At 45.3% G+C, this 13609-nt stretch overlaps 1 protein-coding gene across 1 annotated transcript in view; it reads left to right on the top strand.

Moving 5' to 3' along the window:
- Positions 1 to 13609, top strand: part of LOC146867724 (SPARC-like) — a 641752-nt gene that overhangs the window by 65607 nt on the left and 562536 nt on the right. Inside the window, exon 2 of the mRNA XM_085615045.1 lies at positions 11897 to 11970. Coding sequence (XP_085471171.1) covers positions 11897 to 11970 — 74 coding nt within the window. The remainder of the gene's footprint in view (positions 1 to 11896; positions 11971 to 13609) is intronic.

Below are 13609 nucleotides of genomic sequence, written 5' to 3'. Positions count from 1 at the left end.
CATATATCAAATCATTGATCACAAGTAAATGGGTCGCTTTACAATACAATCCATGGTCCCTTATTCCGAACCCACTATCATATTTGGACTTATAGTGTTTGCCAAATGCCACCTTGGAGGCCCTCTCAACCATATAAAAGTTTTCAATTGCCAGATTAGTGAAGCAAGGGAAGTTTTAGGCATCATAGATAATTTTGAAATGGATATAATGTTTTGGAAAGATGGATCATTTTAACAGGGGTGATTCTTCCAAATATTTAGCAGGAGAGGTTAAACCGAAGCAGTGAGTCCTTTCCTATTTGATCAGATAGTCATAGCAGGTTCTCAGCATGGGCAATCAATCAACTATTGACTCTCTTGATGCCTAGATGTCTACAGCTACTATCAATAGTTATAATCCCTTCTCGGTCTGATCATGAGTCTCTCATGGTCATGTGGATGAAAGGTCACAGTTTTGTTTTATTCCAGTTCACCTTCAGGCACGTAGTTATCAAAATCTATTTAGTGTTTGTACGATCTTGGGACTGAAAGTCTCAGGGTTGCTGATATAAAACGGGACATAATTGGCATAGACCGTAGAGAGACAAATTTTCTTCAATCTCCTCAGTCCACCAGAAGCCTTACATCGGGTCACCTAGCCCGAGGTGCTGAGCCAGTGGCTTGACAGCTAAGGCAGTGAGCAGGGGAACATGGGACACCCCAACCTCATTCCTCTGTGTAAAGCAGAGGGCACAGACAGTAAGTTGTATTCTCACTCGTGCCACTCGGGTACTATACATTAATTTGGTGTATGCAATGTAGTTCTGGCCAACCCAAAGGTGTTTCGGTAGAGAGAAATCTCATCCCAAGAAAGGCTACTATAGGGATTTGCAAAGTCTATGAGCATGAAAGCAGCTGGCCCGTACAGTCTTTCATCCATTGTAATAGCATTGTAAACCCTCTAAGTACGATGTTTGGTCGACCTGTTGGGTATAAAGCCACTTTAGTCTATATAGATCCAGTTGATGATAATAGTAGCTAGTCGGTTATCCAGGATGTTGGTAAAATGAATTGTTTTACAGTTGATTAAGGAGATGGGTCCATAGGAAGCACATTGATAAGAAGGTTTATCAGGTTTCAGGATGACAAGTATGTGTGCCTTCTTGAGATCTCTTGGTAAGCTGCCCATTTCTTTTGTGTTGAATGAAATACTGATCAAGCAGTGGTTATATCACTGATTGTGGTATGACCCTTAAAGAATTTGATTGGGAGCCCATTTAGGCCAGATGTTTTACCAATATTTGGTTGTAAAATACTTTCAGCTATTTCTTCCGTTGTTAAGGTCACCTCCAATATGCTTCTATGGTCAATAGCGAGGTTGGGAAGGGAAGCTTCCAAAAAATATCGATATAGGTCAGTGTCAAGAGCGATGTGGAGACTACAATAGAGTGTTTCATAAAACCGTGCAAAGGCATTAATAATGTAAATGGGGAAAGTGTAATTATGTCATGTTAAAATGGGTTAATTATGTTATGTTAATTGTCACTGATTCTTGCTATATGTCTACATATTCCCTTCTTCTGGCTCAGCAATTGTAGTTGATTTCCAATTTTTTGCATCCTCATATAATTTGTTTAGCGAGGCCAGCCAGAGCTTTTTGGCAGTGGCGGCTGGCAAGTACGCTGATTGGAAGGCAGGAAAATGAGTAGTGGCTTAAAATAAATCCAAGGCATAACTACATAAAATACATTTTAAAAAACAGTTACCCGCTTCAGCAGACGCGTCCCCCTCATTCCAGTCCTCTTCTTTTCCGATGTCACGTCTAGGGCCCCAGCTAACCTACTTAACCACTCCTGGTGCTGCTCTGAGCGCCAGGTTTGGAGGGAGCGGCATCTCTCGGCGCTCTGAGGACAGTAAAGGTATGTGCAGGCTCTCAACTCAGCTCTCCAAGACAGCTGGATTGAGAGGTTTATAGTGTGCATTTCCAACTGGCCGTTGCAAGACGGGTGGCCAAAGGGCCATGCGCACTATAAACTAGTGCACTGGCAGCCCACCACTGTTGCCATTCAACAGTCCCCGCCAATTTCTGAGTCAGGACGGTTTGATGGGAAAAAAATGGTAATGAACTAACTTCATTATCATTTTATTTTTCATCTCTGGGGCTTATCTGGAGGCATTTAAGTGGGGCGATGCTCCCCCGCTCCAATGGAGGAGCCACCCCTACTTTTTGGCCCTATCTAAGGATTTCTGCTGTTTCAGTTTGGTTTGTAGCAATTGGATGAAATGGTTATCTGCAGTATAATTTCTATAGTTATAAAACCCAGTTACTGAGTAAAGGTTTAATGTGGAAGAAGGCCCTTGCCAGTTATGGTATTGATGCAGCACTAACAGTCAGGGGCACAGCCTTAACCCAGGTTTGGATCCCCAGTCAATGCCAACCAAACTTCAACAGCTCAAAGGCCAAATGACTTCCACAAGTCAGAGGTCCCCAGATCTCATTTGGGGTCTCAAGCAATCCAGAGCCTTCAGCACACGCCACAGGATCGCAATACTTATTTCCATGCAATGACTATCTGTAGTCAGGCAACCTCATAAGGTTCCCAGCTGCATGAGTGCACCACCAGCCCTACCAGCCACAACACCACTGCAGCAAGGGAGGAGGCAAAAGAAGCAGGCAGACAGGCTCTGAATCTCGGCAGGGACCACTATGTCCCGGGCTCCTCTTCCAGCGACCAGAGGCATAGAGGCTTCTTGGCCTCGGCACAGATGCCATCCTGTTGGATTCAGTCAGGTTCGCAGTGGAGTCTTGTCTGGCCGCAGAATGCTGTCTCTGGCACTGGAGGGCCACAACAGGATGGCAGGGCGGTCAGGCAGCAATCACTCAGGCATTAGGAGAAATATGAGCCAGGCGAATAGTTATAGGCAGGTGTTTGGGGAGTGACATGCCCCACATAAATAGATTCTTGGCTTGGTAGTTGGGTGTGTGGTTCACCGGTCGGGTATACTATATGTGTCGATTTTTCTACTAAGAATGAATAAAAGAATAATATGTGGCTAATCAGAAGGCAATTACTACCTCATTAAGGTAATTTTATCGAAATCATTCTCCTTTCTTTTTAATATGTTTTTACTCTTATGTATTATGGATTAAGGACTGTACTTATATTCAGCACCATGGTTTTATTCTTGATTAATTCTTTCCTGTTGTAAATACTATTTTATGAACTTTTATGGCTTGAAGCCGAAATAAAGTTTTTTTGACTTGACTTGACTTGACTAAGAATAAAAGACAAAACAGTTACCTTTGATCTAAAACAGGAGAAAGAGAGACACAGATACCCATCTGGTGGTGGAATAAAAAAATGTGACACCAGATATTCTGGAATTAATACCGGCCTCCCTATTTGTCCAAAGTGTGCGCTGCTAGGCAAACATTTTATTTCACAGAACCTCTTTTTTTCTTTCTTCAAATGAGAGCACTTTTAAATGCTTGATGTGAGAAGTTGGCCTGGTATATGCTGTCCACTAATTATAGTGGGCACCCTGTATCAGTCCAAACAACCCCTTATTAGGTCTCGCTGAGCCCAGCGCATGCGCTGGCTCGGAGAGACATTTTGTAAGGGACTTTTCAAAGTGCTACCGCTGGCATAGAGCTACAGTGCACGAGGCGTGCACGCGTGCAAAGCAGCCATATGGCTTTACGTCGCTCTCCCTCATAGCCTCCTCTCCGCCCCCTTCCCTGCTGTTATTTCACCAGAACTCCCTCCCCCTCTTCCCCCACAGATCGCGTCTCACGGCCGCTCGCGCGGCCAATGCTTGTTGTATTTGCGTGTAGCTAATGACTTGGGGCAGCTGCAGCACGTCTTACATCAAGCGAGTATTGCAGTTTGTACTCGACATCAAGTTGCATTCTAACACAGAAAAACCATTAAAGCAACAATCATGTTTTTTAAAACATTTTTTAGTAACCAGACAAACCGCAACCATAACGGCTACATCCTATAACACTCCTAACAGTTACTGCTATTCTACATAATTGACCGTCTTAACGTTGCATAATGCCCTGCACAGTACAACTGTGCTATGGAGGCTGTGAAGCTTAAGGCGCAGGAGCTCATCCACCCCATTTTTTAAGAATGAAGCATTTTTAACACCCTTTACGAGTACTTACGGTAGACAGTAGATAAATAAATATAGCCTGACGCATGTAGTTGGGTTTGGGTGTTTATACAAGTCTCAGACATTAAGGTGGAGTACTGAGGGTTCAACAAACTATCGATCAGATCTACATACCTCCCACAAAAGTAATTAACGGAAATGGTATTGATTTCTTGGAAGACTGAAATGGCTCTCCTGCGAAATCACACTGCTTTGCTATTCTAGCTCTAAAGCGGAAATAAAGCCTTATCTTGCCTGCCAGCATTTATGACAAGTGTTCAAGAGCGACTGTGTTCTATGCAGATGCGCCCTCGATTGTGCACTGAAACACAACATGCATGCATGCATCCAAGATGAGATAAAAGGGTTTCTGTCAAGTAAACGCGCTTAGCGAACTCGTAATTACAATTAGCGCTGTACAGTTAACAGTTTTAGGTTGCGCAGCTCTGCTTCCATCAAGTCCACAAACAAATCCTGATGTTTGAAGAGCACTCGTGTCTAGAATCAAACTTCATAGAACATCAGAGTTGATATGTTCATATAAGAGAATGGCATTGGCCAGTAAGGTCCTGAAAGAATTGCTAATGTCTTGCCAGCAGATTCAACTATGTATTTCTGCCTCTCAGTAGGCTGTCCTAGCAAATATAGGTTTTACTTTGGTCTGTGTTTGAGAGAAGCTTGCCCTGCTATCCCTGATCAACCCAGGCAAAGGAATGGCACATTCCTTGCAGTATTTTTGACTTTGTTTCCAAGCAAGTGGAAGGTGATGCGGATGCTATGTTTGGGTGTAAAACCATCGAGTCATGTCTACTGAAGGCTTCTTTTGCCTAGGTAGACCAGCGAGAGGAAATATAAACGTCACCTCCCGCAACAAACTTTAGAGAAAAAAAAACTCCATCATTAGTTGAATACTGTTGCTGAAAAGCTTTCTAAGCAAAGTGCAAAAATAATGGAAGCTAGTGGCATGAAGTTCAAAAGTGCTTTGTTCCACTTAGACAACAGTGCAATTAGATCACATTGGCTCTTAGTGGCTTACAGGTCTACAATATTGTACATAGTTCTGGTGTTGGCAAAGTTAACCGCTGATGTTGAGGGAAAGTTGTAACTGAAGAACTAAGAGGTGTCCAGTATAGTTACAGTGTGACCAGATTTCATGCATAATTTTCAAGATAACCACTGACTGTAAATGAGGTCGCTTGAAATTAATCGTGCTTGAAATTAATCGTACTTAAATGTATCCTATGTAAACATCCTGAAAATCTGCCAAGGTTTCTATTCTCCTAAACATGGCTTGGATACACCGTGTCACATAAAGGCGGCTTACATTGCTATAGGGAAGTCAGTATGAACAAGGCAATTTAAAAAATGTTAGCAGTCTAACGAACCGTGTTCATATCCTCCAGACCAAAGTCTCCAAAGTCGTTACACATCTAAAAAACATGTTTGACCCGCGGTAAAAAAAAAAGCTATAGTTTAAGGCACCAGTAGGCCACTTAGCCTAACATATGACTGAAATTGCTTCAGCACTACTGGCCTTCTCATACCCTCCAGCCAGCCTCTGACTAGAAGAGTACTTTCCGCTAAAACATTTGAATGTACGCGTTACATGGTCTTTTATATGAGTTAATCAGGTGTTATTTAATGGCAGCATACAATATCAGTCAGTTTAATACAAACACACCTTAAAAAGTACGATCTATAATCCTGTACCAACTGTGTATTCGAATGAGGCAAGGAAGAAGTTTGGAGATGGTGAAGTGAAGCTACTTTTAATACAAGGCTAGAATTTCAGCCAAGCTTGGTATTTACGTCAAGACGCTAGAGGGAACTCAGAATCTCCCTAGCACATGCATATCCGATGTTCTCTGGGAGATATTTGCTTCTGATGAAATAGGATACGGTCTACTGAAGATGAGTAGTATTTTTTAATAAATGATCTAGGGAAGCATTTACTCTCTGCAGATGACCGCAGCTAGCTTCCACTCACTTTGGGGGACATGGACTTATTTTTCATCTTCAGACTTTGACCCAGAACAAGAGTTTTTAGGCAGAAAAGGGAGACAGGAGAGACTGGAAAACAGCATCAAACTGAACAAGCATTTGCAATGCAATAGGTCTCGCATTTACGCGAGTTTGAGCTATTGGCATTGTAAATGACAATGCCTTTTTATTTATGTTACTAAAACGAAAACAAAAATAAAAGGCAGTTATTTGCAAAGTCAATAGCTCAAACTCACGTAAATGCGAGACCTATTGCATTGCAAATGCTTGTTGATAATAGGTTAAATACAACCTTTATTGAAAGCTATCCTATGCTATGGAGAGCAGCCTTTAGGCTAAGTCTTGAAGGAATGTAAAGCAGCTTGTTTTACCAGTCCATAATCTCTTGAATGGCTAAATGAAAGGCAACCACACCAGGTATATATATAAAATATATGTATTTATTTCTAAAAACACCCTCCTAGTCTCTTTATGAGGCTAGAGGTCAAAACACATAAGTTACACTTCAAATATAACAGTAAAATAGCACAAATACATGTCAGGCCCTAGGGGCGAGCCAAACCATATACTAAAACAGTAGTTTAAGAACCACGAGTTAACTAGACACAAGGCCTAGAGCCTGTAGAATCGTTGGGACCCCAAGGAACCACCCAAGGTAGTGACACAGGGGACCCACGGGGGCCGTGTGCAGTGTGAGAACACAGCCGCGAGCTCCCGTATTCTTCCATGGGCAAAGTCGCGGTTAGATTTTTAAAGATTAGGGACACTTAGAAATGAGTCAGGACCAAACCCTTTGGGACTTAGGAAGTTCTAGGGTCAACACCCACCGGAGCACGGGAGTACTCGTGTTACCTCACCCAGGGAAGCCGGGTGCATAGGTGTCAAATGGTGTCGGGTCGCGTTGTCGTTTTCAATGGGAGCTGGCAAAGAACTGCTGCTGCCGGGAAGATGAGAAGTGTCCGAAGAGATCCAAGCCTGGATTGAAGTTGAGAAGAACCTGAAAGCAGAGGGGACAGAGTCTGGGTCACTAGCCAGTGACCAGGGCACGATAGGTGAATGCCCACCGATGTCGGGTGATTTCAGGGGAAGAAGGTGAAGCTTGACTCTACAGCAACGAGGACCAGGAGGTGTTGAGGACAACCAGGAGCTGGATTCGAGCTGTCCCATAAAGGATGTCGAGTGCTGCAGTGTCGGTCCCTGATTGGACACAACAAGCCTTGGCAACAGCAACCCACGCAGAAAAGAGAAAGATGCTTCGGTGCAGACCAGCAAGGTCTGAGGGACTCACCACTTGGTAGGGAGTCAGGGCACGTCTGGAGCAACAAGGGAAGCCCAAGGAAAATCAAAGTTACCTTCTCAGGGACCCATAGTCGACGGACCAGGGATCATGAAGGGACCTCAAGAGGAATCCCAAAATGGCGGCCCACGGGTCACTCGGGGTGACTAGGCCAACAATCTTCAGTGGATTCTCTGCTCGAGGTGGGGGCTAAAAGTAACCCCAAGCATGACTTCAGGAGACGTCAAGAAGTCAATGCACTTGCAAAAGTGCACGGTGACCAGGAGTTCTGGTTCCATGTTACTCACAAGGGCTGCGGGTCTCAGCTTTGCTGCGGATTCGAGTCGGCCTCTGAGATGTCTAGAAATCCTCTTCCTGGGCTGCAAATACTTCGGAGGCCAGCGGGAGCTTCGGAGATGCAGACTGGCAAAATGCTTTGTCGATCCTTGACCCCAAGGGAGATTTCTTCAGTCCTCTAGTCTTTAGTAGAGCGTCGAAGTTCCAGGATTCAGCTTCAGAGTTTCGTCCAGGGATATCTGAAGTCCTGTTGCAGGGGTTCCTTACTTATACCTAAGGAAGGGGTTGGACTAGCTCTGGAGACCCACCTATGGGAGGGTTTGGAAAGAGGGGTGGCTACACCCATTTCCTTTGTCCAGTTTCACGCCAGAGCAGGGGCTGAAAGCCCCTGAACCGGTTTCAGCTGGACTATGCACAGGGACACCAAATGTGCCCCCAGTGCAGGACTTCAAAGCACACTGAGAGTGCTCCTACCCAGCTCCAATACACATCATCCTGTCTGGGAGGTGGTTACACCCCCCTGTGACAGGAAACCTATTGTCCAGGGTTCCCCTGCCAGAGTTTCGGTAAGCAGCAGAAGGCCAGACCCGTGTCTGTGGCTGCAGCATCCATTTTGTGATGCCAGGGCTCAGTTAAGTTGGTACCGGGTATACTGGTGCTGCCATGTCTCTCCCTCTAGAAGGGTGGGATCATATTCTCACATCAGGACTTGATGTGGGGGTATGATTCCAAGGTGTTTGACACCAAACACGACATGTTTCCGTGCAGCCAATGCAAAGTTAGCATTAACCGTTTTAGATATAATGCACTTAAGAGTATATGGTCAGGCTGCACTACTGACAACCTTGGGGAAGAGATTCCGAAGGCTGCAGAGGGGCTCAGCTCATGCCTGGGCACCCTCTCACATATAACCAAACACCCTGCCTTCATGATTGATGAGGCCTGCCATAGGGGTGACTGATAGGTTTCTATGTGCAGTAATAGTGAACCTATACCTCAGATGCACCATCTTACCCAGGCTGCAGCAGCAGACCTGTGGTGTCATTTTGGAGGGCTTTCCAGGGGTGGCACAATATATGCTTCAGCCCCTGGTAGGCCTCTGTGGTACCTATGCAATGGGTACATAGTATACCATATACTAGGGACTCACAAGGGTACCGCAGAATCCAATCTGGAGTGTACCTAAAGTACATGCAATCAATTTAGAGAGGGAGCAGCTAGGCTGGGTCCTGAATAGCAGGGCCCCAGCCAGACTAAAGTCGAAAAACTGTGAAACACCAGCAAAAAGTGGGGGTAACCATAAGAGGCAGATCCTACTCTCCTACACTTGATTGCAGGATGTATTTAATAGACTATAATGTTGCACCAACTACAATAATAATATAGTCTATGTTTGGAGTTTACATGACTACCAATGTCACTGTCATTGGGCCATTAATGTTTCTAAGTTCATATTTAAAAACTATAACTTTGGCAACATCTCTGACTACATAATCGGTTATACTAGGGTAAAATGCTTGCCCAAATACAATTTTTTTTAATTTTGAATTTTGATAAACATGCCAAACGTTTTCATGGCTTGGCTCGTGCATGGACTTTTAGAGCCAAGCAAGACCCTTCACTCAGCTTGCCCTAACAATTTGCTGATGTACTCACCCTTATTTACAATTCGAGCTTAGTACCTTAGGCCATTAGTCACTTAATAACATGAATTATAAAAGACAAGAATGGAAACATGGAGTCCTGCCTACATGCACTAATTTGACAACTCTACCATTTAGGCATCTCATAACAGGAACAAAGAAGAGAGAGGGCAGTGACATGCATTTAAAATAAGTGGTCCCAGGGCAGGGATTGCAGGCCATTGTGTTGTACCTGACTGTAGTCATGAGCTCCCAGGGAGAACTACCTGCCCCAGGTGGGACTGACAGGGGCACAGCTTTCGGTGAGTGTTTGGGGTGTGACGCCCAACAAATGCATTCTTAGCTTGGTAGTTCCGTCTGTGGTCCGTGTGTTAGGTCTGCTATGTCTGAATCAGTTTTTTCCATTGTTTGCATTTCAGTAAGAACCTTTAATCTCGTTTATATTTTAGAGCGGAATCTTAAATAGATATATATTGACTGGTATATCAGTAAAATAGTAAATCTACACCCATAGAGGTACTCTTTGAAGGGGTGTAAATTCGCTACTTTTGTGGAATTCATAAATATTGGAAGTAGTAGGCTTGGAATGCTGTTTACAGACATACTACTGGTAGTCAAACACCCCAAAAATGATGGGATGAATGCTTGTAAATAGTAATCAGTGGCACTCCCTGAGATAGCATGTCAACCCATCTTATGCACCTACTGTGCCACTCTAGACAGAGGCCCACCTAATGCAAATCTGTACTGATCCTGTTTCTCATGGAAACAGTCCATCCCAAACCTTGGTCACCTCATCTACCCACCTTGCATCCCACTGCTTGTTTTAGTTTGGAAATTTGAGATTTACACCCCCCGAATCTCACTGACTAGGATACGCCTCAGATAGGAGCCCGAATAGGGACAGGATGTTACAGGATTACTCAGTGTGGGGGTAGGAGTTCTAGTAAAATGTGTCCTCCATGTCGGCTTTTAAGCCAGGCTCCCCACAAGGGACGTTTACTACATAAATTTCATCAGAGTGATGTGATGACAAAGTTGTTGTCAGAACACATGTCCTCATTTGGGATGGTCAGTTGTGCTTTGTAAGGTATGAGGGGATCAATGCCTATTGTTGTGTTTATTGTGTTTAAAACTGTGTCAGATGCAGACTGTACGAACATCCAAATTGCCGGAGGGTTGGCTACATCCTATCTTTTTTGTGACACTTTCTTATTTTGGCCTGGTGTTTTCTTAGAAGTTATATGTTAGTAATCACCTGTTAATGTTCTCTAACTGACCTTTACTTTACCCCTTATATGGGGCACAGGCATGGACTTGTTTGTGTCCCAAGGTCACAGCAATGTGGGTGACAATTATGGGTGATATTATATTGAGGAATAGTCGGGTTCATCTGGCCACAGTTCAGGACATCTTTTCAGATGAAATTCATTACACTTCATTTCATGCCCATTACATTTGCTTCATATACATGTATTTTCCCTGGATATATGACGGAACCATGCATGCCATTACCATGTATGCCTTTACAATGTGGGCTTAACAATGCATACGTCTTGACAACACGTCTTTACTGCACAAAGCTTTGAGGCAGGGTCTGCCGAGACCCGCTGGGTTCCGCTGCTGTGCAGAGGTCCCTTATGCCGCCCAGGTGCTGCGCCCGTGAAGGCTGGGAAGGCTGTGTGCCCTCTCACCTATTTACACTGTGAGCAGTTTCTGGATGGCATTGCAGCGCCTTTCACTTTCCGCGACAATTTTGGGCTGTGGCACGAGGTCCTACCTAGTGGATCCTTGCTATGTGGCCTGGGCCTTCATGTTTGAATGCTGCTGGGGTGGGGCCGGAGTCACAACTCCTGTTAATTGGAGCTGCTGGCAGGCTTCAGGGGTGGTGATGCAGCATACAGCGCCCTTATCTGATTTGGCTCTTGCTTTAGGCATGGCCCGGCCCTGGAAGAGCCCCAGCCCATCCTTCACTGCACTAAAAGGCTAGCAAGTGCAGTCTGCTATGGCCCTGAGTGAAAGGGCACAGCCCGATCGTGTACCGGTGAGCTTGGTCATCGGCTCCTGCGTCTGTTGGTCCCCTGGTGTAGGGCCACCTGGGCAGGAGCGTGCAGCGGTGGCCTGCAGGGGCCCTCCCCTTATTTCTGCATCATCAATAGCATGGGTCACACAGATCTCAAACAGCAGAAGTTGCTTTTTTTAGGGCGCCCCCAAGCAGAGCAAGCCTGCAACACCAGCTGGAGCGCCAGTGGGTGGGTTTATTTCACAGTCAGGCCACTTACCTCTGCCCATCATGTATCACTCTCCCAAACTGTTACATTACAGGATGAAGGTGTAGTGCTGTTGTAGTACTGCTCTTCTGTCATTTAAAAGAGGTAGGTATGGTTGCTCTCTTTCCTGAGTTATCACTGGAGGGCGTGTGTTACACTTAATTTTCAAATCATGCACATTTATTTAATGTATGCACATTTATTGCTTGGTACTCTTATAGCTGTGCCATTCAACTGTTCTCCTAACCGTAAATATTATTTCTTGCACACAGGTAGACCAACAATGCAGAGGTTTTGCAGTCTGGGGATGAGCCTGGTTTTACTTCAAGCACTCTGCAGTGTCCCAGTAAGCATATTAATTCATTATGAAGATCTAATTCGGTTTTTATCCAGGTTTCATTACATTGTACTTCTAATGTAGGGCAGAACATGACAATTTGTGGATATATTGCTCACATCAAAGTGATGCCCTCTGTTAGACCTGGCATCATTGGCATGAGTCTCTCCTCCATTTTTTTCTGTTTGCCTCCTCTGTTTACGATGTTTTTGCTGGATTATTGCTTTGGGCACTGTGCCACTGCTGATCAGTGCCACAGTGCAAGTGCTCCCTATGTTAAATTGTTACATTGATTGGTGTTACCATGATTGGCTTGGTTGACTTACTGTTCAGACCCTAGTCTAGTGCACTGCGTGTGCCAAGGGCGTGTAAGTTAACTGCTGCTGGTGGGCTTGCAGCACTGGTTGTGCCACCCACAGAAGCAGCGTGCAAAATGTGTCTCAGGCCTGCCACCGCGGCGCCTGCGTGCAGTCCCTGACTGCCATGTCGACTTGGTAAGGAAACCTACTTACCCGTCTCTAAACCTTCCCTTTGCCACATATCAGACACCTCTATGGTAGGCCCTAGGGCAGGGTGCATTGCTGGTAAAAGGTAGGTCATGCCCTGATGTGTGTGGCATGACCTAATAGTGAATTACAGCCATTTTCGTTTTTCACTATTGAAGGGCTACCTGCCTCCAATAGGCCAGACTGGGCAGACTGATTATTAACTCCATTATAATCTATCTGACTCAGGGAGCATGGTAGCAAGTCGAGTTTAGTATCCCTGAACTCAGAATTTAATAACACACCCGTTAGGATGGATGGTTTTTAAATTCTATGTTTGAAAATAGCACTTTTAGAAAGTGGCTATTTTCTTGTCCAACTATCTACCGGTCTCTGCTGGTTTGGTGTGTGTGTCAGGGGCTGGGTGGCTCCAGAGGTCTGAGTGAGTCAGTGTGGGGTGAATGGGGCGTTTACACATAGAGTGAGGGAAGAGTAGCCTGCCCTGCCTGACACAATACTGGCTCCGCCTCCTGCTGGGCGACTGATAGCCCTGCTCCCGCCAGTGACAATACTGGCTCCGCCTCCTGCTGGGCGGCTGAGGACTCTGCCCTGCTCCGTGAATAGGCCAGGTGCCTCTGCCTGGCAACACCCACAACAAACCTGAGATGGTGGGAATCGCCCTGCTTGGACAAAGGGAACAAAGGGAAAAAGGGGTATAAGAGAAGGACCCCTGAACCAAGAACTCAGATCACTTCTGACAAGGAAACCTGTACCAAGGACAAGAAGCCTGCTGATCTAAGGACTTGCCTCCCCTTTCTGCCAGAGTGCTGTTTTGCTGTGGAGGAACCTGGAAGCTGCTTCTTTATTTTTGCCAAGGAACAAGGAGAGAGGAACTTGGTGTGTACTCTCTGAACACTTGCTAGGAAATCTCCAAGGACTGGAAGAGTGCCAGTCTCCTGTTGAAGTCACAGGGCCAAAGGACTTTACCATCTACTGAATTGCTGAATTGCTGGAAAGTGTTGTTTCCAGTACACAAGGGAAAATCTGCAGTCTCGACGCCAGCAGCAACGCCAGTGAGCAGTGGGTATCGGCCCCGGCTCCAAGTGACCCCGTCTCGACGCCGGTATCGACGCCAGTGAGGAGTGAGTATCGGCTCTACCTCC

The sequence above is a fragment of the Triturus cristatus genome, chromosome 1_2, assembly GCF_964204655.1.
Source record: "Triturus cristatus chromosome 1_2, aTriCri1.1, whole genome shotgun sequence".
Classification (NCBI taxonomy): domain Eukaryota; kingdom Metazoa; phylum Chordata; class Amphibia; order Caudata; family Salamandridae; genus Triturus; species Triturus cristatus.
This window is presented reverse-complemented; position numbering and strand designations above follow the sequence as displayed.